The sequence below is a fragment of the Mastomys coucha genome, unplaced genomic scaffold (genome assembly GCF_008632895.1).
Source record: "Mastomys coucha isolate ucsf_1 unplaced genomic scaffold, UCSF_Mcou_1 pScaffold22, whole genome shotgun sequence".
Lineage (NCBI taxonomy): Eukaryota > Metazoa > Chordata > Mammalia > Rodentia > Muridae > Mastomys > Mastomys coucha.
Genome location: NW_022196905.1, coordinates 108,489,083 through 108,513,542, shown reverse-complemented (window position 1 = coordinate 108,513,542; position 24,460 = coordinate 108,489,083). Strand labels below are relative to the sequence as shown.

Sequence of the window (24,460 nt, the reverse complement as noted above, 5' to 3'; positions counted from 1 at the left end):
CTTGCTCAGCCTGCTTTCTTATAGAACCCAGGTCCACCAACCCAGTGATGGCTCCACCCACAATGGGCAGGGCCCTCCCACCCTTGATCACTAATTGAGAAAATGTCTTACACCTGGACCTCAGGAGGCATTTCCTCAAGGGAAGAGAACCTCAATCTGGTTCTCTGTGTTAACTCCAGCTTGCATGTGTGTAACTGTGAGGAGTAAAGAAACCTGGGCCAGGCGGTGGTGGCGCACGCCTTTAATCCTAGCGCTTGGGAGGCAGAGGCAGGTGGACTTCAGAGTTCGAGGCCAGCCTGGTCTACAGAGTGAGTACCAGGACAGCCGGGGCTACATAGAGAAACCCTGTCTCGAAAAAAAAAAAAAAAAAGAAAAAGAAAAAGAAACCTGGACATGGTAGTGAGGCTCGTTTACCCCAGCTACTTGACCTGGGATGCTGAGGCAGGATAATTCCTAATTCTAGGATAGCACTGACAATACAGTGAGACCCTATCTCAAAATGAGAAGCAGAAAACAGATGGAGGTCTAATCTTTACCTAGGATTCCAAGGCCTAAATTGAATACCTGTACTGGCTGGTTTTGTGTGTCAACTTGACACAGGCTGGAGTTATCACAGAGAAAGGAGCTTCATTTGGGGAAGTGCTTCCATGAGATCCAGCTGTGGAGCATTTTCTCAATTAGTGATCAAGAGGGTAGGGCGCCTTGTGGGTGGTGCCATCCCTGAGCTGGAAGTCTTGGGTTCTAAAAGAAAGCAGGCTGAGCAAGCCAGGGGAAGCAAGCCAGTAAGGAACATCTCTCCATGGCCTCTGCATCAGCTCCTGCTTCCTGACCTGCTTGAGTTCCAGGCCTGACTTCCTCTAGTGATAAACAGCAATGTGGAAGTAAGCTCAATAAACCCTTTCCTCCCCAACTTGCTTATTGGTCATGATGTTTGTGCAGGAATAGAAACCCTGACTAAGACAATACCTGGTATCCCTTGGCACATACAGATAAAAGCATGAAACCAAACAAAAACTGCTAGAAACCGTTATTTGGGAGGACAAGGCAGGAATATTAAGAGTATGAAGCCAGCCTTGGCTACATAGCAAGACTTTGTCTTAAAAACAAAACAAAGTCGGGCAGTGGTGGGGCATGCCTTTAATCCCAGCACTTGGTTGTTTTTTGTTTATTTTGTTTTGTTTTTGTTTTTGAGACAGGGTTTCTCTGTATAGCTCTGGCTGTCCTGGAACTCACTCTGTAGACCAGGCTGGTGTTGAACTCAGAAATCTGTCTGCCTCTGCCTCCTAAGTATTGGGATTAAAGTCATGTGCCACCACTGCCTGGCTAATCCCAGCACTTGGGAGGCAGAAGCAGGCTAATTTCTGAGTTCGAGCCCAGCCTGGTCTACAGAGTGAGTTCCAGGACAGCCAGGGCTACACAGAGAAACCCTGTCTAGAAAAACCAAAACAAAAGAAAAATACAAAAACAAAAACAAAACAAAACAAAGGCAATCTGCTTTGGTGGTGGTGCACACCTTTGATCCCAGCATTCAGGAGGCAGAGACAGGTGGAATGTGAAGCCAATCTGGTCTACAGAGTGAGTTCCAGGACAGTCAGAACTTCATAAAAGAAACGCTGTCTCAGAAAAACTAAAACACCCAACCAAACCAAAAAAACAGAACCAAACCAACACCAACTCCAACTCCAGCTTTCTCTCTCTCTCCCCCCCTTCTCTCTCTGCTACTGCCTCCTCTCTCCCTCTCAATTAAACCTCTTACACGTGGAAAAACATAAAACAAAAAACATCCCCCCTCTACCCCCAAGAGCCCTCCACCAGCTCCTTTCTGTCTTTCCAGGGCCCTGCCCCTCCCCCAACTTAGGGTGAACCCAGGGCTCTCTAGCATGCTGGGAGCACTCTACCACTAACTGACAATTTCATTGCCTGTTTTATTTGTTTTGTTTTGTCTGTCTTTTCCAGGCATGGTTTCTCAGTGTAGTCCTGTCTGTCCTGGAATTCACTCTGTAGAGCAGGCTTTCCTTGTACTCAGAGATCCAGATCCACCTATCTCTGCCTCCTGAGTACTGGGATTAAAGGAGTGTTCCAGCACAGCAGTCAGGCCGTTTATTTTTATTTTATAGTGTATGAGTGTTTGGCCTGCATGTATGCTAAGTGCCTCTATGCCTGTCTGGTGCCCTCAGAAGTCAGAAGGGGGCACCAGACACCTGAAACTGTAACTAGGAATGGTTGTGAGCCGTCCGATGAGGAGGCTGGAAACCAAAGCCAAACTTCGAAAGGTACAAGGGCTCTCCAGCCTCACTACAGGAGAATCTTTTTAGAGGATAATTGTAGGCTGTGTGATGACTCTGAGTGTTTCCTGCCAACCTGAATTTCATCCTGGTAGGAGAGAACTGACTCCCACAAGTTATCCTCTTACTGTACATGTGAACCATGATACACATACATCTCTCCATAAGCATACAGAGAGAGAGAGAGAGAGAGAGAGAGAGAGACAGAGACAGAGAGAGAGAGAGAGACAGAGGGGGGAACAAACAAAAAATAAATGGAACAATTTTAAAAGCCCTTTTACTGGTTGTGGTGGTATACATCATTAATTACAGAGGGAATAGGGAGAGAAAGCAAGGCCTTCCAAAGCCATGCTTGCTACACTCAGGTTAGCCAGAGTCCTTTCATGTGGGATAGCTCAGCTATTCTTTTAAAAGAACTCTAGCTATTCTTTTAAAAGACCTGGGTTTGAGTCCATTTTCCCCCCTGTGATACTGGGGATCAAATCAGAGCTTCACCCATGCAAGGGCCCTCTGACTAAACTGTCTTTTATTCTTTTTCTCTCTTATAAGGTACAGCATCTCACTGTGTCTATGTTGCACATGCTAGTCTTACACTCTGTACTTCTTATCTCTGGTCTCTGTTTCTTTCTTTTTTCTTTTTCTTTTTTTTCTTTTTGGAGACAAGGTTTTTCTGTATAGCCCTAGCTGACCTAATAACTAGCTCTGAAGACCAGGCTGGCCTTGAACTCAGAGATCCACCTGCATTTGCCTCCTGAGTGCTGAGATTAAAGATGTGCGCCACTTGCAGCCAGCTCTGTTTCTTGAGTATTAGGACTATAGGCATGAGTATTAGGACTACAGGCATGTACACAATTGCTAAACTTCCACTCATCAGCTGAGGTAGTAATTCAGAGACAGAAAACCAGATTGTGAGCATGGAGCCCTGGATTTGATCTCTAACCCCATAAACAAAACAAAACAAAAATAAAAAAACAAAACAAAACAAAACAAAGCTATTCGTCCTGTGTGTGTCACGTGGCAGCATGTCTAAGAAGTCCTCTTTTATCCCTCCCAAATGGGGATGATTTTCTACTGAAACCTCTGTTTAACTAGTATCGCCTTACTTAACTGTATTATGTTGTTTCTCTCTTTTTGGTGTTTCTAAAGTTGTTTTTTTCTTACTTTTTTTTTTTTTTACATATGAATGTGGAATGCATACATGTATGAAAAATTTCACACATATGCACCCGTGTACATGGATGGAGTTCTGAGGCCAACAGTGTGTGTTTTCCTCCATGACTCTCCCCATTCTTCACGGAACAGGTAGACTCACTGTTTCAGCTAGTCTGGCTACCCAGTTTGCTACGAGAATTTCCTTATCTCTATCTCACGTGCACTGGAATTGCAGGTGGGCCATCACACTCCGCTTGGCTTTCTAAAAAATTTTGTGTATGGGTGTTTTGTCTATATGTATATATATCTGTGTACCACGTGTTTGCCTGGTATCGTGGGAGGCCAGACACCTACACATCATTTAAAAAAAAAAAAAAATCCTAGCACTGGAGAGGCAGAGATCAGAAGATCTGTGAATTGGAAGCCAGACTGTTCCACAAACCGAGTTCTGGTCCAGTTAGGGTTACATAATAAAACATTGTCTCAAAAAGAAGGAACCAGGGAGAGAGACCGGAAGGAAAGAAGAAACCAGGAATAGGAAAGAGAAAAGGCATTGGCAGGAACAAGTCTTACAGCGGTCCCTCCCCTAGGACCCGGATGTAAGTGAAAACTACACTTCCCAGAATGCACCACCCACACTTGGCAACTATATAAATAGTCCATCCGGGTTCTTGGAGATGCTGTTTGGCGACTCGTCGCCATTCCCGGAGCAGCTCGGCCTCGGCCCAGAGGCTAGTGTCGGTCGCTGTGTCGGAGACCCCGGTCCCTGGCACCGAGACAGCCAGCCCTCTCTCCTGCCCCGCGGCGGGAGAGCGTGTCCGGCCGGCCGGCGGGGCTCGCGACCCTCCCGTGCCTCCCCTTCCCCCGCAGCCTCCGCCCCGCCAGGCCCGGCCCGGACCTCCGAGCCCCGGCCTCCTCCTCCTCCTCTTCGGTCACCGCCGCCTCTGGGCCCCACAGCCCCACCTGCCGCTTCTCCTTCCATTTTGAGAAGCTGAGGAAGGAAACAAGGAAAAATGTCGCCATGAAGGCCGAGAACCGCTGCCGCCGCCGACCCCCGCCGGCCCTGAACGCCATGAGCCTGGGTCCCCGCCGCGCCCGCTCCGCTCCGACCGCCGTCGCCGCCGAGGCCCCCTTTGATGCCGCAGAGCTCCCCCAGCGCCGCCGCCACCGCCTCCGACATGGACAAGAACAGCGGCTCCAACAGCTCCTCCGCCTCCTCGGGCAGCAGCAAAGGGCAACAGCCGCCCCGCTCCGCCTCGGCGGGGCCGGCCGGCGAGTCTAAACCCAAGAGCGGTAAGAGCCGGCGGGGCTGCTGGGTCACTTGGGGAGGAGGGGCGAACAACCCACCTTCCGCTTGCACTGACATCCAGTATTTACGGCTAAGCTGCTCTACGCTGCGAGGTTAATTTGGGCCCTTGCATTCATATTCAAAACAGCTGGCTGAAGTAGGCGCTATTCTTAGCCCCATTTTGCAGATGAGGAATCTGAGATTTGGAAAGGGTTAAGGTCTTCCAGGTGACTTGCACCTCACAGCAGGCCTCAAGACCTGGTTTCCGTGACTCATCAGTCCAAGCTCTAAAACAATTGACTTTGTTTTATCTTCTCGTATTGGATTAGCATTGGGTAGCATTCAATTTTAAAAAAGAGAGGGTGAGGCCCGAGGATTTTCAAACCTAAATCTGGCACCAGATCTATTCCTCTTGGGATGGCGTTGCTCGGCGTGATGGTAAAGCGTGCCGACACTGCATTCAGTTCTTTTAGGTCCAGTTCTTGAGTTTGCTTTATCTGTAAAAGAGCTAATGTACACTATTAAGTAAATGAGCTAAGCACATGAGTACTAGACAACTATTTGCCTAAATATTATGCCTGTTTGTGTGTGGTAGGTTATAGGGGTTTGACTTTCACTGTGTGTGTGTGGGGGGGGGTTACGCTTCTTAGTATTGCTATAATGTAATAATAGCTACCACTTACTGATTATGCACAAAGTACAGGGGTAGGCTTTTAGGTGTGATAATCATTAATCCTTTATCCTGTCTAGCTAGGAGTTGTTTCTTCTCAGAGAATAAACTAGGATGAGGGTTAGGAAATGGCAGAATCCCAAGTCCAGTATTCTCCATCTTGTTTTAGAGCTGTGTACAAATCTTTGTTTTCTTTTATACTTTTACCATGTTGGCAGTAATAGCAGTGTAGGGTTTTTGTATTAGTGTATTTTTGAGATTATAATTTTTTTTAATCTTTCATTTTTCTGAGACAGGGTTTCTTTTTGTACCCTTGGCTGTTTGAACTCACTCTATAGACAAAGCTGGCCTGGAACCCAGAGATCCACTTGTCTCTGTCTCTCAGGTGCCTCCACAATCTCAGACTCAGACACCACCAAGTTTCAGATTGTAGTTTAATTACAATGTTCCTCCTTCCCTTTCCTCCTTCCAAAGCTTCCTATGTAACCTTCCCCTCATCTTGGTATTCATGTCCTCTTTTCACATGTATGCATACATGTGTATATACATGTCAACAAACATGTGTATGGTGGATGTGTATATCCACACCAACGAACAGGAACATGGAGGAGGAGCCTAGTAAACCTCAACCCTACACAAAGAACTACAGGCAACTTAGTAAAGCTGGGAGTGGGAGAGAGAGGGGTCTTCCCCAGGGAAGGAGCACAAGGGTTGGTTTTCCAGCACCACACATCACTGAATGTAATTAGTGCAAAAATGTATGTGCAAGTAACTTTATATGGACTCAGCAGTGTGTTTTTGTGAGAGTGAGCATGTGTAACATATGGGGAACTTTGGTGCTAACAGTCTAAGATTCAAATAGCTGGAGGGTGTGGGTCAGTGAACCCTTGCCTAGAATATGCAAGGCCCTGGGTTTGATCCTTAGCATCTCCCCACCACCCTCAAATTAAATTAAGGGCATTAAAGAAAAAAAAGCACCAGAATTATAAGGCTTACTGAGAATTTATCTGCAGGGTGTGACAAACTTCATTACCAAGTATACCTGAGGACTTGTAGAAATTGCCTGTGGAACTTGAGTAGAGACCAGTTGTCACTGTAATATGGCAGTGCTTTACTGTCTTAGCAGGTTTTAGTGTAATTTAGGGCCAAGTCTGGACCTAATATAAGCTAATCCTGGAGTTTTGTACATGTGTAGTTTTATTGTAAATCTTGGCCATTATTGTTGGAGAGAGGTCTTAGTGTTTCTCAAAGTAATTGATGACTTCACCTTTGCTTGTAGAGGTAATGTTAAGCTTTGGTTCTCCAAGAATTTTCAACTTATTTTTCAGGGCCCTCCTTAGGTCACTAAAATACATTCTTGCATGAGTCAGCTGCCATAAATGCTTTGTTTATTGTTTAGTAAGCAGTAGGCCAAAGCTTGTGACTTACTAAACAACATAGGATAGGATGCCCTGCAATCAGAGCATTGCTCCACCTTTACATGCCCTCTGAGAGGAGGAAAGAAAGATCTGACTTCACGCCCTTCCACCTTTAGAGGTCTGGCATACACAGAATAATGATACATTTAAAAGATTAAACAAGAGAACTGATGTGATTAAGACTTTTTACAACATTCCTGACTGACCTTTTTTTAACCTTTTTTTCCCTATGTGTGTTATTTGGGGTAGGTGGTCAGCTTGGTGGCAGGCCCCTTGACCAGCTGTAATTATAGACATATCAGGGCCTGGTTTTGATCCTCAGAAACACATCAGAAACCCTGATAAGACAACCATAGAACTATGAATGAAGCAGGGACTGGAGAGGTAGCTCAGTGGGTACTTGTTGCTTCTACAGAAGGCTGGAGTTTGGTTCTCAGCTCTACAGTGCTGTGGGATTTGACAGTCATAAACATACATGTGGTGTGCAGCTAAACTCACAAGCAAAGCACATAACATAAAAAATACACATACCCATGAAAAACTCGGGTGTGGTGGTTCACACCTTTGATCCCAGCACTTGGGAGACCAGGCAGGCAGATCTCCTGAGTGTGAGGCCAGCCTGGTTACACAGAGAAACCCTGTCTAGAAAAACTAAAAAGAAAGAAAAGAATCTGAATGAAGCCATGGAGTGTGTTGGCACAGCCTATAATCCCAGCACTCACTGGCTGAAGCAGAGGATCATGAGTTTGATGCTACCCTGGTCTACTGAGCAAGTTCCAAGGCAGCCTGATTATGTAGTAAGACCCTGTTGCCAACAACATAAGAAAGCATTGTTGTTGAGAGGTCTGCTAATGAAGCAGACGTGACTTTGAGATGTGCACCGACCAGTGGATAGTGTCAGGAGTGTTTCAGAGTCCTGACTTGGAAGAATAGGAGTATGAAATGAAGATACCGCTTCACTTTCTTTTGCCAACACAAAGAAAAACCCACAAAATGTATTTGGATTCTGGAGATAGTTTGATGTCTTTAGAACCAAATCCCATTCTGCCTTGAGGTCCCTGAGAGTCCTGTGTCCACCTTCCAAGTGCTGGAGTTGTGGGTGTGTATCACTACCACTGGCTTAGCTTCTCCCTTGTCCCATATAAAAGAAGCCCTTGTCATCTATAAGCTGTGTAAGTTTGTAAGTGTTTCTTTGCTTTCTAACTGCGTGAATATATTTGATATGTTTGTTTCCTGTGGCTAGCTTACGTTTGCTCTTCACTGGTATGCTGTGAGAGATAAATCTGACTACCAGGAGTTTCTTGATCTTTCTGTCCACAGCCTTGGCGTTGGCTAATGTACTTAACGGAACATCCTTTTTCTGGCTGTATTTCTACAACTTTCTTCCAGGAGGGCTAAGATTGTTAGAACAATTTGCCAAGCGACTGTCCCAACAATACAGCCCAGAGGAGAGAAGAAATTTAGGGATCAGGGGATGAAAGAACAGAGAAAGTAAATATTTATAGACAAGACAGATCAGGGATTTGTAAGCCAGCTGCAGTCCCTGTCCAGGAACCCTGCTCTTGTTCCTCCTCCCTAGGCGGAAAGCACTGTCACGGAGATTAAGGGAAGGTTAGGTATTATGAAGCAGTATTTTGAGGTTGGCTCTGTAAAATACTGTGCTGACATTGTTCCTGTCATCTGGGATCAGAAGCTGGGTTACTGGGTAATCAGACTTGAATGTTTTGACCCCTCACAGCTAGGATTAAATAAAGGTGGTGCTGGACACCGAGCATCCTGTGAGTGCAAGTACCTGAATTCCGGTACCCTTTTTAGGTTTTTCGGGACAGGGTTTCTCTATATAGCCCAGGCTGGCTGTCCTGGAACTCACTCTGTAGGACCAGGCTGGCCTCGAACTCAGAAATCCACCTGCCTCTGCCTCCCAAGTGCTGGGATAAAAGGCGTGTGTCACAACCGCCCTGCCCAGTACTCTTAACTTCAGAGCCTCCAGTGGGTGCTGTTGATAAGAACCGTTGTGTCTGGTAATGTTAAAAAGCTTTTCCAATCATAGCAACTGTATGCCACTGCTATAGAAGATAATGTTTTCAAGGTTTTTTTTTTCTCAATTCTTTTTTGTTTCTGCTTTTTTTTAAAAAAATTGTTTATTTAACATATATGTATGCTGTTGCTGGCACAGCAGAAGAAGACATCAGATCCCATTACAGATGGTTGTGAGCCACCATGTGGTTGCTGGGAATTGAACTCAGGACCTCTGGAAGAGCAGACAGTGCTTTTAACTGCTGAGCCATCTCTCCAGCCCTTTGTTTTTGTTTTTTTCAAGACAGAATTTCTCTGTGTAGCCCTGGCTGTCCTGGTACTTGCTCTCTTGAACAGCCTGGCCTTGAACTCTTTTTCTCAATTCTTTTAATTTTCTGAGTAACTAGAGTACAATTACTAGCTCTGTTTAATTTACATAAAAAATGAAGACTTGACAGGGTGATGTGACAGCAGGTACTGACACATGTTGTGACAGCAGGTAACTCACTGGCACATGCTGCCATTCTGGTAGATGGTAGATGATAGAGAGGAGCAGCTCTCCCACTTCAGTGGGATCTGACTTGTCAGGTGATGTGTAACTGAGGCACATGCTACTCCCTGCAGGTGCTTGTCAACTGCTATGAATGGATAAGCAACTGGCTTGTAATTACAGCTTTGACCAGCAGCCGAAACTTCCTGGCTGTTGTGACCTAGGCTGTACCACCTGTTAGAAGGAGACCTAGAACGTTGAAGTTTTTGCCCATCTATGAGGGACTTGTGACTTTAAGTTGGTAAGGAGCACTGGAGAGAGACGTGGAGTAGATCTGCTGTTATTTGGCAGAGAGTTCTCCATTTTGGTAATTGAAACAAATCACTTGATTGAAGTTTTAGGCCTCTTTGTTGGTTCTGAATCTTAGGTTCTAGGTACCATCGAATTAGTAGTTTTGTCAACTGGGGACAGTGTCTTGATCGTACTTCCTGGCAGTTCTCAGCTCTGGTTGCATGTCAGACTCCTGAGAACTTTTAGACAAGTGAGAGTATTGGGGCCTTGTGCTGCCGTTCCCCCCGGTTCACCGGCAGTCCCCCAGGTGCTCTTCAGTTCTGGGTAGCCTCAGATACAGACAGAAATTCTTCAGGCTCCTGAAGGCCAGGATTAAAGGTGTGAGCTACCCTGTCTGACCGTTTCTGATTCTCTAAGGGTCCTGAGCATTCCTTGTTTTTTAATTTACTTTTTATTATTTTGGCTTTTTGAGCCAGGATTTTTCTGCATAGCCTAGGATGACCTGGAACTCACTGTGTAGATCAGAGTGGTCCTGAACTCAAAGAGGTCCACCTGCCTCTACCTCCCAAGCTAGGATTAAAGTTATGTGCCTCTATACCCAAATCCTTGTTTATTTAATTTTAAAGATTTTATTTGTGTACGTGGGTGGTGGTGAGTGCAGTGCCCTTAGAAGGCAGGAGATGACATATTGCCTGGAGCTGCAGTTACAGATGATTGTGTGGACCCAGTGTGGGTCCTCTGGAAAAGGAACATCAGGGATTCTTAACTCCTGAGCTATCTCTAGCTCTCTTATCTATTTATTTTTGACACTGGGTACTGAGCCTAGTGTAAATTAGAGGAACATGACCACTAAGTTGTATCTCCAGCTCCTTTTAAAAATTATCATTTGAGCGTTAACTGGGATTGGCTTAAACTGAGTTTGTAGCCAAGCAGGCAGGCCTTGAACTTGTGACCTCATATCAGTAGCCTCTTGAGTAACTGAGATCCCAGGCCTTTGCTAGCAGGCTCAGCTTGCTTGCTTGACCTTCCTCTCCTACCTCTTTTTTCTTAATTTCTTAGACTTGGCCTTGCTGCATAGTTTAGGCTGGCCTTGAATTTGCTACTTAGTCCAGGCTGGCCTTGAGCTCTCATCTGTGTTCTTCTGCCCTCAGCCTCCTGAGTACTGCAACACTGGGCAGCATTCATAATCTTAAGATCCTGGCAGTGACCCTGATGTACAACTGGAATTGGGAACCACCATTCTGAGGTTTAAAACTTGACCAGAAACAAAATAACAAAAATGAAAACAAAACAAAACCAAAAAAAAAAAAAAAAAAAAAAAAAAAAAAAAAACAAACAAACACAAAAAAATGAAAACAAAAAATTGAGAAGACAAATAAAATCATAAAAATAAATTTCTCCTAGGAACTTATTTTCCAAAATCTGATGTGGGTCCTCTTGCTCCTTCTGAGAGAGGAGGACAGTTTCTCCCTGGTTGTTGACTAGCATGTCCTGGCAAGTAGTCTACAAAACATTTCAAAAATAGCACTGTGGATTTTATCTGTGGATCCCAGGCAGGACAGTATGATCAATCTTCAGCTACGTGTCGCCTGGGTTTAGAGATAAGAGCCAGTTTCTCACTTGAGATGTCTCCCTTCAGACTTTGAGGTATTTGGAAGACTAAGAGAGAAGGGAGTTGATTTTTTTAGGGCCTGAAATCATAAATCCTGTGGTCAGTTGTCGTAATCTGATTTAGAAATACTCAGTTCACTGTCCATCACAGCAGGTTTCTAAGTGTTAGGAAACCGTTTCCCTGAGAATGTGGTAATAAAAATGAAGAAACCAACAGTTTCCCTCAGTGCTTACTTCATCAGTCTTCTCAGCGTAGAACTCAGTGTCATCCAAATCTACACAAGTCGTGAGGGCTATCTCCTAAGTAGGATCCCTAGCCCCTCTTTGTGGTGGAGATCAAACCTAGGCCCTTGTGTGTTAGGCAAACACTACCACTCTTGATGGTGACATATCTCTTGAAAGCAATAGTTAAGAGTCATGTTCTGTCAGCTTCAGATAACAAGGTTTGGGAAATATGTTTTCTTTCTTCCTTTCTTTGCTTTTTCTTTTTTATTCTGCTGAGGCTGGAGAGAGGGGGTTCTAAAATTAAGCTACTCTTCCAGAGGATGCAGGTTCAAGTCCTAGCATCTACATGGCCACTTATATCTGTCAGGAAGTCTCGAGTTTCAGGAGATCCATCACTGTCCTCTGGCCTCCATGGGCATAGGCATACATGTGGTACACAGACATGTTTAGTTTTGAGACTGGTTTTGTTTCAGTTTCCCAGGTGCTGGGGTCATAGGTGTGCTACGCAGATTTCTTACCTGCTACCAGTGATGCTGTGCTTGGCAACAGCTGGTGCTGGGTGAAGGGGACGAGAGACTGTATGCCTATAAGCTGTTCTTCAGCCCCAATTCCAACTTTAACTTCTGGTTAATATCTGTAATTTAAGGAGTGAACTTGGCTTGGCAGTTTTGTGAGGTAACCTGTTCTCTTCCTGCTGCATCCTCTGTAACTTGTTAACTTGATTCCTTGGCTGCGGCTGGCTAGGTTTGGAGTGGCTGGTGTATCATTCTTCCCAAGAGATGTGGTTGCTTTCAAAATTTGGATTTATGGGCTGGCAAGATGGCTCAGTAGGTAAAGGCTATTACTACCAAGTCTGACCACCTAAACGCAGTAAATTCCTGGGACCACATAGTAGGAGAGACAAGACCTCTGCAGGCTGTCCTTTGACTTCCACATACACACTGTGGTTCATTCTCTCTCCCTCTCTCACTCACTCACTCTCACACTTACTCAGGTAGGAAGCTGGGTATGACTGCCCATGCCTATAGTCTCAAAAGGATTGCCTTGGGTTTGAGTTACAGTATAGTGAGTTCTAGGCTAGCCTGACCTGTAGAGTGAGATCCTATTAAAAAAAAAAAGTGCCTACCCCTTTTAAAGCAGTAATGTTTTTATATGAGAGGCAGAGTCTTTGAGGGTGAGGCTTGAGTTCAGGAACCTCCTAAAAGCTCACCTCGTTGCCTGCATGAACTAACATTCCACAGATACAAAGATTAGTGTGGGTCCCACACATGGAAATTCCTGAAGCAGTCCATATTTATTTATTATATTTTAAAAAGAACTCTAAGCATACAAAGTAGAGGTGTTGCAGAGAAGAAAAAGGTTTCTTTGTATATCCCTGGCTGTCCTGGAACTCACTCTGTAAACCAGGCTGGCCTCGAACTCAGAAATCCACCTACCTCTGCCTCCCAAGTGCTGGGATTAAAGGCGTGTACCACTACAGCCCGGCTGGTATGTTTCTTTTAATGTGTGCTTGTGTTTGTTTTGGGACAAGGTGTCATACTCTAGCCCAGGCTGCCATGGAACTTGAGAGTCTCCATTTCCCAAATGCTGGGAGTATAGGTTAGTGTGGGGATGGCAGTGTGTGCTACCACATCCAGTTAGTTGTATGTGTCCACTTTTATGGTGTGCTGATTATCAAGCCCAGATCTTTTTTGTTAAGTTTTGTGTATGTGAGTGTGTCCTGGAGCTGATGTTAGAGATGGTTGTGATCTACTTATAAGTATTAGGAACCAAACCTGAGTTCCCTGGAAGGGCAAGAAGTATTCTTTACTGTTGAGACATCCTTTCAGCTCCGTATGAGTATTTGTCTGTGTGAGTGTGTGTGTGTGCGTGTATGTGTATTGTATATGTGAGTGTGTGTGTGTGTGTGTGTGTGTGTGTGTGTGAGTATGTGCGTGTGTGTATATCATATATATACCAGGTGCCTTTAGAGGCCAGAAGAGATGAGTATTGGATTCCTTAGAACTAATATTGTGGTACCACATGGGTGCTAGGAAACTAGTTTGGATCCTTTGGGAGAGCAGCAGGTGTTTTTTATTACTGAGCCATTTCTCCAGCCCCTAAAGCCAGGATTGTGTGCATGTAGACATGCCTGTTTGTTTGAGACAGGGTTTCTTTTCTTTTCTTTTTTTTTTTAAAGATTTATTATTATATATAAGTACACTGTGGCTGTCTTCAGACACACCAGAAGAGAGTGTAAGATCTCTTTAGGGATGGTTGTGAGCCACCATGTGGTTGCTGGGATTTGAACTCAGGACCAGTCTGTGCTCTTAACCGCTGAGCCATTTCTCCAGCCCAAGACAGGGTTTCTATGTATAGTCCTGGCTGTCCTGGAACTTACAGATCTTCCTGCCTCTGCCTCCCAAGTGCTGGGATTAAAGGTGTGCCCCACCACTGCCCGGCCTCAAACCTTATTTTTAATGATAGTTCTTAAACGCTGTAACCTCCCTTGTAGCCTACCACCCACCAGAGGTAGTAGAAAAGAAAGGTTAATGAGGGGAAGAGGACCTGTTTACAAAGGTTCTTTGGAGCAACTTTCATCTGTTGTCTGGAAATCCAAAATTCAGTTCACAGCTTAGCAGCAGCAGCTCAGTCCACTCACACACAAACATTTCATGGATACACCAGTGCTCCAGTTCGGTTAAGTTGAGCCAACAAACATGAATCAGCAGAGGTAGCATACTACCTAGCAGACAGTCAGGCCTCAGCCTTGGCTTGAGTCAGCAGGATAGACCAGGGAAGAACACCAGAAGTTCTTGACTGTGCCTTTCTCTTAGGGAAGCAAAGATCAGAGAAGACATAGGTTCATGGGCTCACGAGTACGCCATGGTGTGTGTTTGCGGAGGTCAGAAAGCAGCTGCAGGATTAGATTCTCTACTTCTACCCTGTGGGTTTTGGGACTTGAACTCAGGTCCTCTCAGACTTGGTAGCAGTCACTCAAACATGCTGGTCTACTTCACCTGTCCAGTGTTTATGGTTCTTAGATAAGTTTTGTTTTGCCTTACACTTTTGTTGTGGGTGTGCACATGTATTTGTACATGCTCTCACCCTTGAATGCACACGTGGAGATAGATGTCACTGTAGGGAGACTCTCTTCATTGTCTCTACTTTTTTTTTTTTTTTTTTTTTTTTTTTTTACAAGAGCACAAATCTACTTTTATTTATTTACTCTCCATTAGTTTAAATCCGGGATGGGTACAGCATCACACGGATTCTGTGTCCAATGGCCTTTGCAGGAAGGTTGCTTCGGAATTTGGCGCGAACCATCCCACTGTCTCCATGGGCCCCAGTTACTTTTCCCAGATCACTCTGGTCTTGTTTGGTTTGCCTCCAGGAGTCACTGTATTGTTTTTTGCTTTATACACATATGCACATCTCTTGCCTAAGTAGAACTCAGTTTCATCTCGGGCATAAACGCCTTCGATTTTAAGAAGAGCGTGTGCTCTCTTTGGTTCCGGAGACCTCACTTGTAGCCAGCAAAAGTGGCCTTGCACTGCAGCCTTCCAGACATACTTGCTTTTAGAAGTCCTGTTCCCAGCGGGCCTCCACCGGCGCCAAGATGGCGGAAAGAGGGTATATATATATATATTTTTGAGACTGTATCTCTCACTGAACTGGGAAGTTGCCCTTTTGACTAAACTGGCTGTTGATGAAGCCCCTGGAATCAACTGCGTCTACCTCCCCAGGAGCTGGAGCTGTGCACTAGATACATTTAGCCCTTAATATGGACACTGGGGTCCTCATGCAGAGCCTCCTGCTTGCAGATCAAGCACTTTATACTCAACTGAGCTTCTTCCCCTTCTACCCCCCAGTGGCTTATGGTGTACTGACCCAGGTTCCTTGTTAAATTTCATTAGTAATGCCCGGTGTTGGTGGCACTTGCCTTTAATCCCAGCACTTGGAAGGCAGAGGCAGGTGGACCTTTGTAACTTCCAAGACGGTCAGTACTACACAAAGAAACCTTGTCTTGAAAAAGAAAAAAAAGAGCCAGTCGGTGGTGACGCATGCCTTTAATCCCAGCACTTGGGAGGCAGAGGCAGGCGGATTTCTGAGTTCGAGGCCAGCCTGGTCTACAGAGGGAGTTCCAGGACAGCCAGGGCTACACAGAGAAACCCTGTCTCGAAAAAACCAAAAGAATAAAAAGAAAAGGAAAAAGAAATTATTAGTGATTTGTGGATATTGGCAACAAATTTCCTGAAGTTTATCTTCTTAGTAAGAAAAGAAAAGTGAGGGGGCTGGAGGGATGGCTCAGCGGTTAAGAGCACTGACTGCTCTTCCAGAGGTCCTGAGTTCAAATCCCAGCAACCACATGGCGGCTCACAACCATCTGTAGTGGGTCTCCGATGCTGTCTTCTGGTGTGGCTGAAGACAGTGACAGTGTGCCCAGACATGTGAAATAAATAAATAAATAAATAAATCTTTAAAAAAAAGAAAAAAGAAAAATGAACAGCCAGACTCAGTGGTGCACACCTGTAATTCTAGCACTTGGGAGGTAGAGACAGAAGAACTGGGTTTCAGTTCTTTACGTGTGTATGAGTCTGAGGCCGGCCTGGGGCTACATGAGACCCTGTCTCCCAGTGAAACTAAGCAGGCAGGCTCTTTACCCAAAATATAGGTAGTTGGTCAACAGATAGACAGAAAGTATTTGTTGCTAATTAGAGAAATTCAGGTTTAAAAATAAAACCAAAAATCTAAATAAAGTAAAATAAAATCAGAAACCATTTGTCCTTGTATTTGAACAAAGTTTACTCAAGTTGCTACTGTATAAACAGGAATGTAGTGAACTTCCTGTTCTCTTTTATGATGCTGTTAGGATATAAATCAGTCATCATTAATTTCTACAAAGCAACTTCAGGATTTGTAATGGGCTTTTATGATTGTACTTCATAATCTCATTTCACTTTGAATATTTGACATGCTATATAGACCTTATAAAACAATCTTAAGTTCTGTTAATGTTAAAATAGCAAAAAGAGGGCTGGAGAGATGGCTCAGCGGGGAAGAGCACCGACTGCTCTTCGGAAGGTCATGAGTTCAAATCCCAGCAACCACATGGTGGCTCATAACCACCCGTAATGAGATCTGATGCCCTCTTCTGGTGCGTCTGAAGACAGCTACAGTGTACTTACATATAATAAATAAATAAATCTTTAAAAAAAAATAGCAAAAAGATATTACTAAATGTATTGGTTATATTACCCTATTAGCTCATGGCAGGCAATTGTGTAGCGATTAATTGTGCTTTTGAAGAATAAGTAATTATTCTTTTAAAAAAAGTAATTTACGTGTGTCTTTGCTTGCATTTATATGTGTGCACCATATTCTTGTCTAGTGCCCACAGAGGTCAGAAGAGGCCATTGGATCCCTTGGGACTGGAGTTACAGATAGTTCTGAAACACCATATGGGTGCTGGGAACTGAACCTGGGTCTTCTAAAGGAGCAACAAATGCCTTTAACACTGATCTACTTCTTTAGATTTCAACTTTATTTTTGAGGCACAGTCATATACCTCAGGCTGTCTTTGAACATGTAATTTCCTTTCCTGCCTCTACTTGCTAAGTGCTACTTTATAAGTGTGCCACAGCTCTCAGCTCTTTCTCTTTTGCTTTTACATGTGTGTTATGTGTACAAGTGTATAAACTTGTTTGTATGTGTGTGCACAGGTGTGATGTTGAACACTCTCGTTTATATATTATTTATTGTGGATTGAGGTAGGGCCTCTCATTGAAACTGGAACTTGCTGATTTCTAGTTAATCTAACAAGCCAGCTCCTTCCTGCCTCCTGGGTTCTCGAATTACAGGCAGTTAGTTGTCTTACTTGCCTTGCTTTACATGGGTTCTGGGGATGTGAACTCCATTGTGTGCTTTCATTGGCAACATTTATTATCCCTTGAATTATCTCTTCAGCTTCTTTACAGTTTTTGATTCATGGTTAGAGAGATGGCTCACTGAGTCAGAAAACCTGGTGCCAAGCCCGATGACTAAGCTTATTTTTTTTCCAGAACCTGCACAGTGGCATCAAGAGTTGTCCTTTGCCCTTTAAATGTGTGCTGTGGCTTGTGCAAATAAACACATACACACATGCAAAATAAATAGCATGAGATAAAAAAATTTAATACAGATTTTATTTTATAATCAGAGTTGTCTAGCCCAGGCTGCTCTTGAACTTGTAGATGATTCTTCTGGCTCAGTTTCCCAATTGTTGAATCTGTAGGTATGAGCCACCATGCCTTGCTGAAGACTAGGGATATATAAAACTGCTCATAAAGTAACAAGAATATTTTGTATAAGGCATGGAGCAAGCATATAAAAAGAAGCCAGGCCTAGTGGTCCTGCCTGGAGGCTCAATGCTCAGGGCTGAGGCAGCAGGGAAGTTGAGTTCTATGACAGTAGAGAGAGGGGAAGGAAATAATATAGTAATATATAATATAGTAATATATAGTAATATCTCACAGGTATTGTTAATTGTTTTATATTTTTATTTTTATAATCAAGTGTATGTTCTGATGTTAATGAAAATGTAGTTTTTTTATTTAATTGAAGGGAAAAAGCAAAGACATTTTTAAAAAGTAACTTGAACTGATCTGATGTGCTCCTAGAGCTCAGCATGTGTTCTCTTAACTTTTGTAGCTTCCAGAGCATGTTGATGATACTGAACTTTTTGTGACAGAATATTTCTGTCTTGGCTGTGTTGTAATTTATTCTATACCATGTTGGCCTCTGCCTTCTGAGTGCTGGGACTAAGGGTGTGTGGCACTATGCCTGGACTTGTTCTTATGCCTGTTGAATATGCCTCCTGAAGCCTAGGCCCTTCCTCTGTAGAGCTCTGTACAGACTCTATATTACACTCAAGAGCGGTGCATGTCCTCTTCCTGTCAGGCCTGTAGACCAGGGGCATCCCTCTAGCACAGAATGGCTGTTTCAAGACCAAACAACAGCCTACATTACTGTGGTTCTCCCTCAAAGCACCAAAGCCGTGGACTAAGCTTAGCCTTTTCAGATGCTGTGGAAAGGCCTGTTTCCTCTTATTTAAATAAGTACAACTATGCTGAGAAATAGACAGAAATTGCCCGTGTGTCTGGGGAAACCTTAAACTTATTACTTTTATCTCTTCTGTTTTCAGATGGAAAGAACTCAAATGGATCCAAGCGTTACAATCGCAGGCGTGAACCTTCCTACCCCAAAAATGAAAATTTTAGCAACCAGTCCCGTCGCTCCAATTCACAGAAAAGCAAAACTTTTAACAAGACGCCTCCTCAGAGGGGCGGGGGCAGCAGCAAACCCTTTAGCTCTTCTTCTAATGGTGGAAGACGAGATGAGGTATGGAGCGAGAATGGCCTTGGCGGAGCTGTTGGTCTGGGTCTGGCTTTTCCCCTCAGTGTCTTAGCACTTCACGAAGTATGAGTGCAAGCAGAGCAGGCAGCCAGGCTGTCTGAGCAGCCGGGGATTAACCAGACCTGGATCCTTGCCTCCTTTCCTCCCTGGGGACTGTGAAACCCCTGGGGGGAGGAGACTTCGTAGTCATGGTTGAGACATGACAGCAGGTGTGTTGTACTTTACTGTCACTTCACACTTCATGTGCACTGTGGAGCACTAGAGTAATAAAAGCCATGGTAGTGGTGTCTATCTTGCAGAGTAAAATGCTGAACTTTAGTCTCAGGCGTCCATCTTTAGGAGTTACCTGGGTTTGTTTTGAGAGTAAAGGTTGATGTGAGGGATGTTCACTGCCATTCAAGCCTAGTTGCTGGGTTTAGGAAGTAGTCTAAGTACTTATCAAGAAGACTAGTTCCTGTCCTGTTTGACTGTCCATGCGGTGTAGCCATTGCAGAGCAAGGCAGATTCAGTAGATAGACTGTAAAAGGATTACTTCTCCTTGTTTACGGTGTACCAAGAACAACTAAGGAGTCCAGGCACCGCATTAAACAGAGTACTCATTGTCTTTGTTTGCTAGGAGCTAATTCTCTAGTCTGTGTCAGTAACCTGTGTGTAATTTACCTGATGCTAAGTGCTTATCAGATTAAACAGTGTAGGCAGGAGAGAGAAGGGTTGAAGAAGAATAGTAATGAAGTGCCCAAGGAACTACACTCTTGTTTTATTTGTTTACTTTTTTGGTTTTTTCGAGACAGGGTTTCTCTGTGTAGCCCTGGCTGTCCTGGAACTCACTCTGTACACTAGGCTGGTCTCGAACTCAGAAATCCGCCTGCCTCTGCCTCCCAAGTGCTGGGACTAAAGGCGTGCGCCACCACCGCCCGGCCTTGTTTAGGGCCGCTGCATTGGCCTCCTGAGGGCTGAGATTATTGGTTTGTGCCATCAGCCAGGCTGCAGAGGTAGATTGGAGAGATGTAAATGAAGCAAGGGAAGGAACACTGTTGGGATTTAAAGCAGCAGAAACGAGTAGGTAATCACTACAGATGCTGTAAAGGGTCAGATTGCACACATGGGCTGGGAAAAGGAACCAGGAGCACAGGAGGTGCTTGTGCTTTGCTCAGTGCTGTGCCATGTTGAGTAAATAGGACTAGAAAGGGTCAAGGTGGGCGTTGGTCACTGGCCTTGAGTCATGTGGGTGGAGTGACAAAAATGTGGTTGGTGTACAGTTGAGAGAGGGTGGAAGAAGGAACAGCAGGAATGGCAGGAATGTGCTATCACTGAAGTAGAGGGAAAAGGGGATGGGTTAAATGTAAGAGGAACTACAAAGGAATGGCTTAGCCCTGCTACTGTTGTGGAAGAAGTTCCGTTTCCTGAGAAGCAGCTCTGGGTGGGGCATTGGAATTGGCTTCTGGGGACTGCTCTTATGTACATGCCAGCATATATATATATACACATAACTTTTAAAAATATTAATGCTATTTTTTTTTTTTTTTGGTTTGCTTTGTTTTGAGATAGGGTCTCGCTGTGTAGTCCAGGAACTCTCTGTGTACACAGAGGCTGACTTGAATTCACATAGATCCAACTACCTACTGAATTCATTCAGTCATTCATTTGAGGCAGGGTCTCACTGTGTAGCTTTAGCTGACCTGGAATGCTGTAGACCAGACTGGCTTTAAACTCTCAGGGATCTGCCTGCCTTTATGTCCTGAGTACTGGGTTTACACGCATGTACTACTACAACTGGCTTAAAAAAACTTTTTTCTTTTCTTTTCTTTTTTTTTTTTTTGTTTTTTGTTTTGTTTTGTTTTGTTTTGTTTTTGTTTTTTGAGACAGGGTTTCTCTGTGTAGTCCTGGCTGTCCTGGAACTCACTCTGTAGACCAGGCTGGCCTTGAACTCAGAAATCTGCCTGCCTCTGCCTCCCAAGTGCTGGGATTAAAGGTGTGCACCACCACCACCCGGCTCTATGTATTCTTTAATGTAGGAGTGCTCTGTCTGCATGCCAGAAGAGGGCATCAGATCTCTTTATAGATGTGGATGCTTGGAAGAGCAGTCAGTGTTCCTAACCATTGAGTTAACTAGCACAATTTTTTTTTTAAAGATTTATTTATTTTTTATATGTAAGTATACACTGTAGCTATCTTCAGATATCCCAGAAGAGGGCATCAGATCTCATTATGGGTGGCTGTGAGCTACCATATGGTTGCTGGGATTTGAACTCACGACCTTCAGTAGAGCAGTCGGTGCTCTTAACCACTGAGCCATCTCTCCAGCCCCAACTAGCACAATTTTTAAAAAGTTTTTTTAAGCAGGGCAGTGGTGGCGCATGCCTTTAGTCCCAGCACTTGGGAGGCAGAGGCAGGTGGGTTTCTGAGTTCGAAGCCAGCCTGGTCTACAGAGTGAGTTCCAGGACAGCCAGGGCTACACAGAGAAACCCTGTCTTGAAAAAAACAAAACAAAACAAAACAAAAAACCATAAATAAGTAAATAGAACTTTTTAAAAATCAGAAAAATGTGAAATGTGAGTCAGGAGGGATTTGATAGATAGGGATAGGGAAGCAACAACATCTCATCCTAGGGTGGCTGATGGGGCCCGGGTCCAAGGGAAGGCACAGCAGGCTTTGCTGATGGAGCATGGTCACAAGAGGCTGGCAGCGGGCAGCTGGAGTTCTTTGCTCATGAGACTGTGGGTTTGGGAGTCTGAGGGATTGAGGTTGCCTGGGGTGGGATGGGTGCACATGTGTAACTGCAGCATGGCTGCTGGAGTCTTCATTGGGACTTCCTTGTGGGACTGTATTCTTTATAGTACTGCACTGGAGCTCCTGGGGGATAAGTAGGGAGGTTTTGTTGCTTAAATTCAGCATATGATAGGAAGGATGCCCCACAGGAACTAAGCCAGATAAGCAAAGGCATTGAGAGATTGGAGCATTGGTGCGGTGACCTGAGTTGGGGGTGAATGGCTGAAGTTAGGCAGTTGTGGAAGCACATGCCTCTCATTCCATGCTGTCCAGACACAGAGACACAGGTGGAGCTCTACAGTCAGGGCTACAGAGTGAGAGCCTGAGCCTGTCTCACACACAAGCCACCAACACCATAAACAAGAAGTGTGGACACAGTGAGTTCCCGATTACAGTGAAACTCCGGCATAACAGTGAAGATGTGTTTGTCAACAGCATGGTCTAATCTGTAGAGCAGTGTGGTCTAGTGGAAATGGAAAAGCAAGCCACAAGCTGCCAAGTTTGGGAGGTAGAAGTAGGAAGAGTATAATTCAAACCATTGTTGGCTAGACAGTGAGACTGTCTCAAACACAGCTTCCTCGCACCCCCAAAACCCTCAAGGGCTTTATTTGTATTTGTTTATTATTGTCTTTTACATTGATATTTTAAAATTTATTTTATGTGTTTGAGTGTTTTACCTACATGTCTGTTTCTACACTACTTGAGACAGATGTTAGAAAATATCAGATCTTCTGGAACTTGAGAGTTATCTGTAGTAAGATGCTATGTTGCTGCTCAAAATTGAACCCTGGTCCTTTGCAGGAACAACAAGTGCTGCTTTTTGAGACAGGTCTTATTCTGTGGCCTTGGCTGTCCTAGAAACTTTGTAGACCAGGAGACTAGCCTTGACCTGTCCTGCGTCAGCCTACACAGTCTTGGGAGTAAAGGCTTGTGCCACCACAATAGGCTCTTTTTATTTTCTTTAGCAGTTTGGAGATCATAGCCAGGGCCTTATACATGCTAGTCAGTGTTTTACAAAACATGAGCTGTAGTTTAGCAGCATGGTTTAATTGTCCCATTAGAAAGGTGGAAAGGAAAGCTGATGCAGCAACGTGTGCCTGTAGTCCAGCTACTCAGGAAGCAGGGACAGAGAGACCACCTGACCCCAGGCCAGTCTATGTACATGGTGAAGCCTATATCTGGTGTCACATTTCACATGGTTAGTAGCTGTATATATGTAAGTAGCTGCTGTGTTAAATGGCACAGCCTAGAAGATACATCCATAGGAGTGTGTGTCTGAGACAGGTAGAAACACACTAATTGGAAGATTAGGGGTCATGGAGAAGAACTGAAAGGTTGGTGTACTGGGAAGATAGATAGGAATTAGGGAGAATGTCTCTGAATAGGCCAGAAGCTTGAGAAAATCATTTTATCTATGTATGGGTGTTTTGCCTTTATGCGTGTATGTGGAAAAGGTCCAAAGATCCTCTGGAACAGAGATTGTGAGCCATTGGTTGGGTGCTGGGAGCCAGTGGATGCTCTTGACCAAGCTGACCCCCCCACCCCCTGGGGAAAGATTTGTTTTATGTATATGAGTCCTTTGCCTACATGTGTGTATGTGCACCACATGTGTGCCCAGTGAGGTCAGAACAGGGTGCTGCTGAGCATGGCAGACTGGACCGTTGGAGTATTGCAGATGCTAGAAGCTAATGCATGGCTTAGGTGAACATTTAAGCCAGCATTTCAGTGTTCTCAGCCTTGTGGAAGGTAAGCTGTGCTGGTTTCTGCTATTAATGGGTAAATTCTTTCACTCTGAAATGCTGTCATTCTTTCTAGGTAGCAGAGGCTCAGCGGGCAGAGTTTAGCCCTGCCCAGTTCTCTGGCCCTAAGAAGATCAACCTGAACCACTTGTTAAATTTCACCTTTGAACCCCGTGGCCAGGCAGGTCACTTTGAAGGCAGTGGACATGGCAGCTGGGGGAAAAGAAACAAGTGGGGACACAAGCCTTTCAACAAGGAACTCTTTTTACAGGCCAAGTGAGTATTCCCACTCCAGGGCAAAAGTAAATGAAACGGTTGGGGGGACACATCATCTAAACAGTTAGGAAGGAGAAACACAAAGAAGATTGTCGTTCTTTTTTCCTGTCACATTTTCAGTGCTTAGACAGCATAGTGCTTGCCATGACTTCTGGGACAAGGAATGGTGTGTGGACTCAGCCCTGCTGTTCAGTGGACTCGGGGCAGGTCATGGATCCAGAGAGGGTAGAGATCAGAGAGAAGAGTTTCTAACTTGGGTGCTCATGTGCTGAGCCTAGCAGAGGCAGAACTGAGGTGTAAACAAAAGCCTTCCCAGGAGCCCTTCTGGACAGACCCCTGGGTAGAAGGCTCTTTCCTGTATGCAGTGCACACAGTTGTTTCTTAGGCTGTGGTTTGTTGGAGCTGGGGTTGCCACTGTGAGTGGGGAGAGAAGCCTTGGTTCTCTCAAGGCTTAGACTCTAGTTAGCAGGCGGTATTGATAAAATGTTGTACAAAGTTAGTACTCTGTGGGTTGCAGGGGTGACTCTGAGGTTCAGAGCACTGTTTTCTTCCTTCTAGAAGACCTAGGTTTGATTCCCAGCACCCGCATGGCAGCTCACAACCATCTGGAGCTTTAGTTCCAGGGCATCTGATGCCCTCTTTTGCTGCTGGTGCACAGACAGACAAAGTCAGGCAAAATTAAAAAAAAAAAAAAAAGCCTATAATCCCAGCACTTGGGAGGCAGAGGCAGGCAGATTTCTGAGTTCGAGGCCAGCCTGGTCTACAGAGTAAGTTCCAGGACAGCCAGGGCTATACAGGAGAAACCCTGTCTCAAAAACAAACAAACAAACAAAGAACAGCTTTCTCCTTCCTTGAA

The 24,460-nt window shown here is 44.6% G+C and overlaps 1 protein-coding gene and 1 pseudogene across 2 annotated transcripts in view; one reads left to right on the top strand and one right to left on the bottom strand.

Moving 5' to 3' along the window:
- Positions 1-4,092: 4,092 nt before the first annotated feature.
- The window catches only part of Rnf10 (ring finger protein 10), a 33,644-nt gene continuing 13,276 nt past the window's right edge, over positions 4,093-24,460 (top strand). For both annotated transcript variants that reach the window (XM_031337549.1, XM_031337548.1), the window contains exons 1-3: positions 4,093-4,730; positions 18,609-18,805; positions 23,405-23,604. In XM_031337549.1, coding sequence (XP_031193409.1) covers positions 4,574-4,730; positions 18,609-18,805; positions 23,405-23,604 — 554 coding nt within the window. In that variant the 5' untranslated portion in view covers positions 4,093-4,573. The remainder of the gene's footprint in view (positions 4,731-18,608; positions 18,806-23,404; positions 23,605-24,460) is intronic.
- Positions 14,630-14,996, bottom strand: LOC116068247 (annotated as a pseudogene).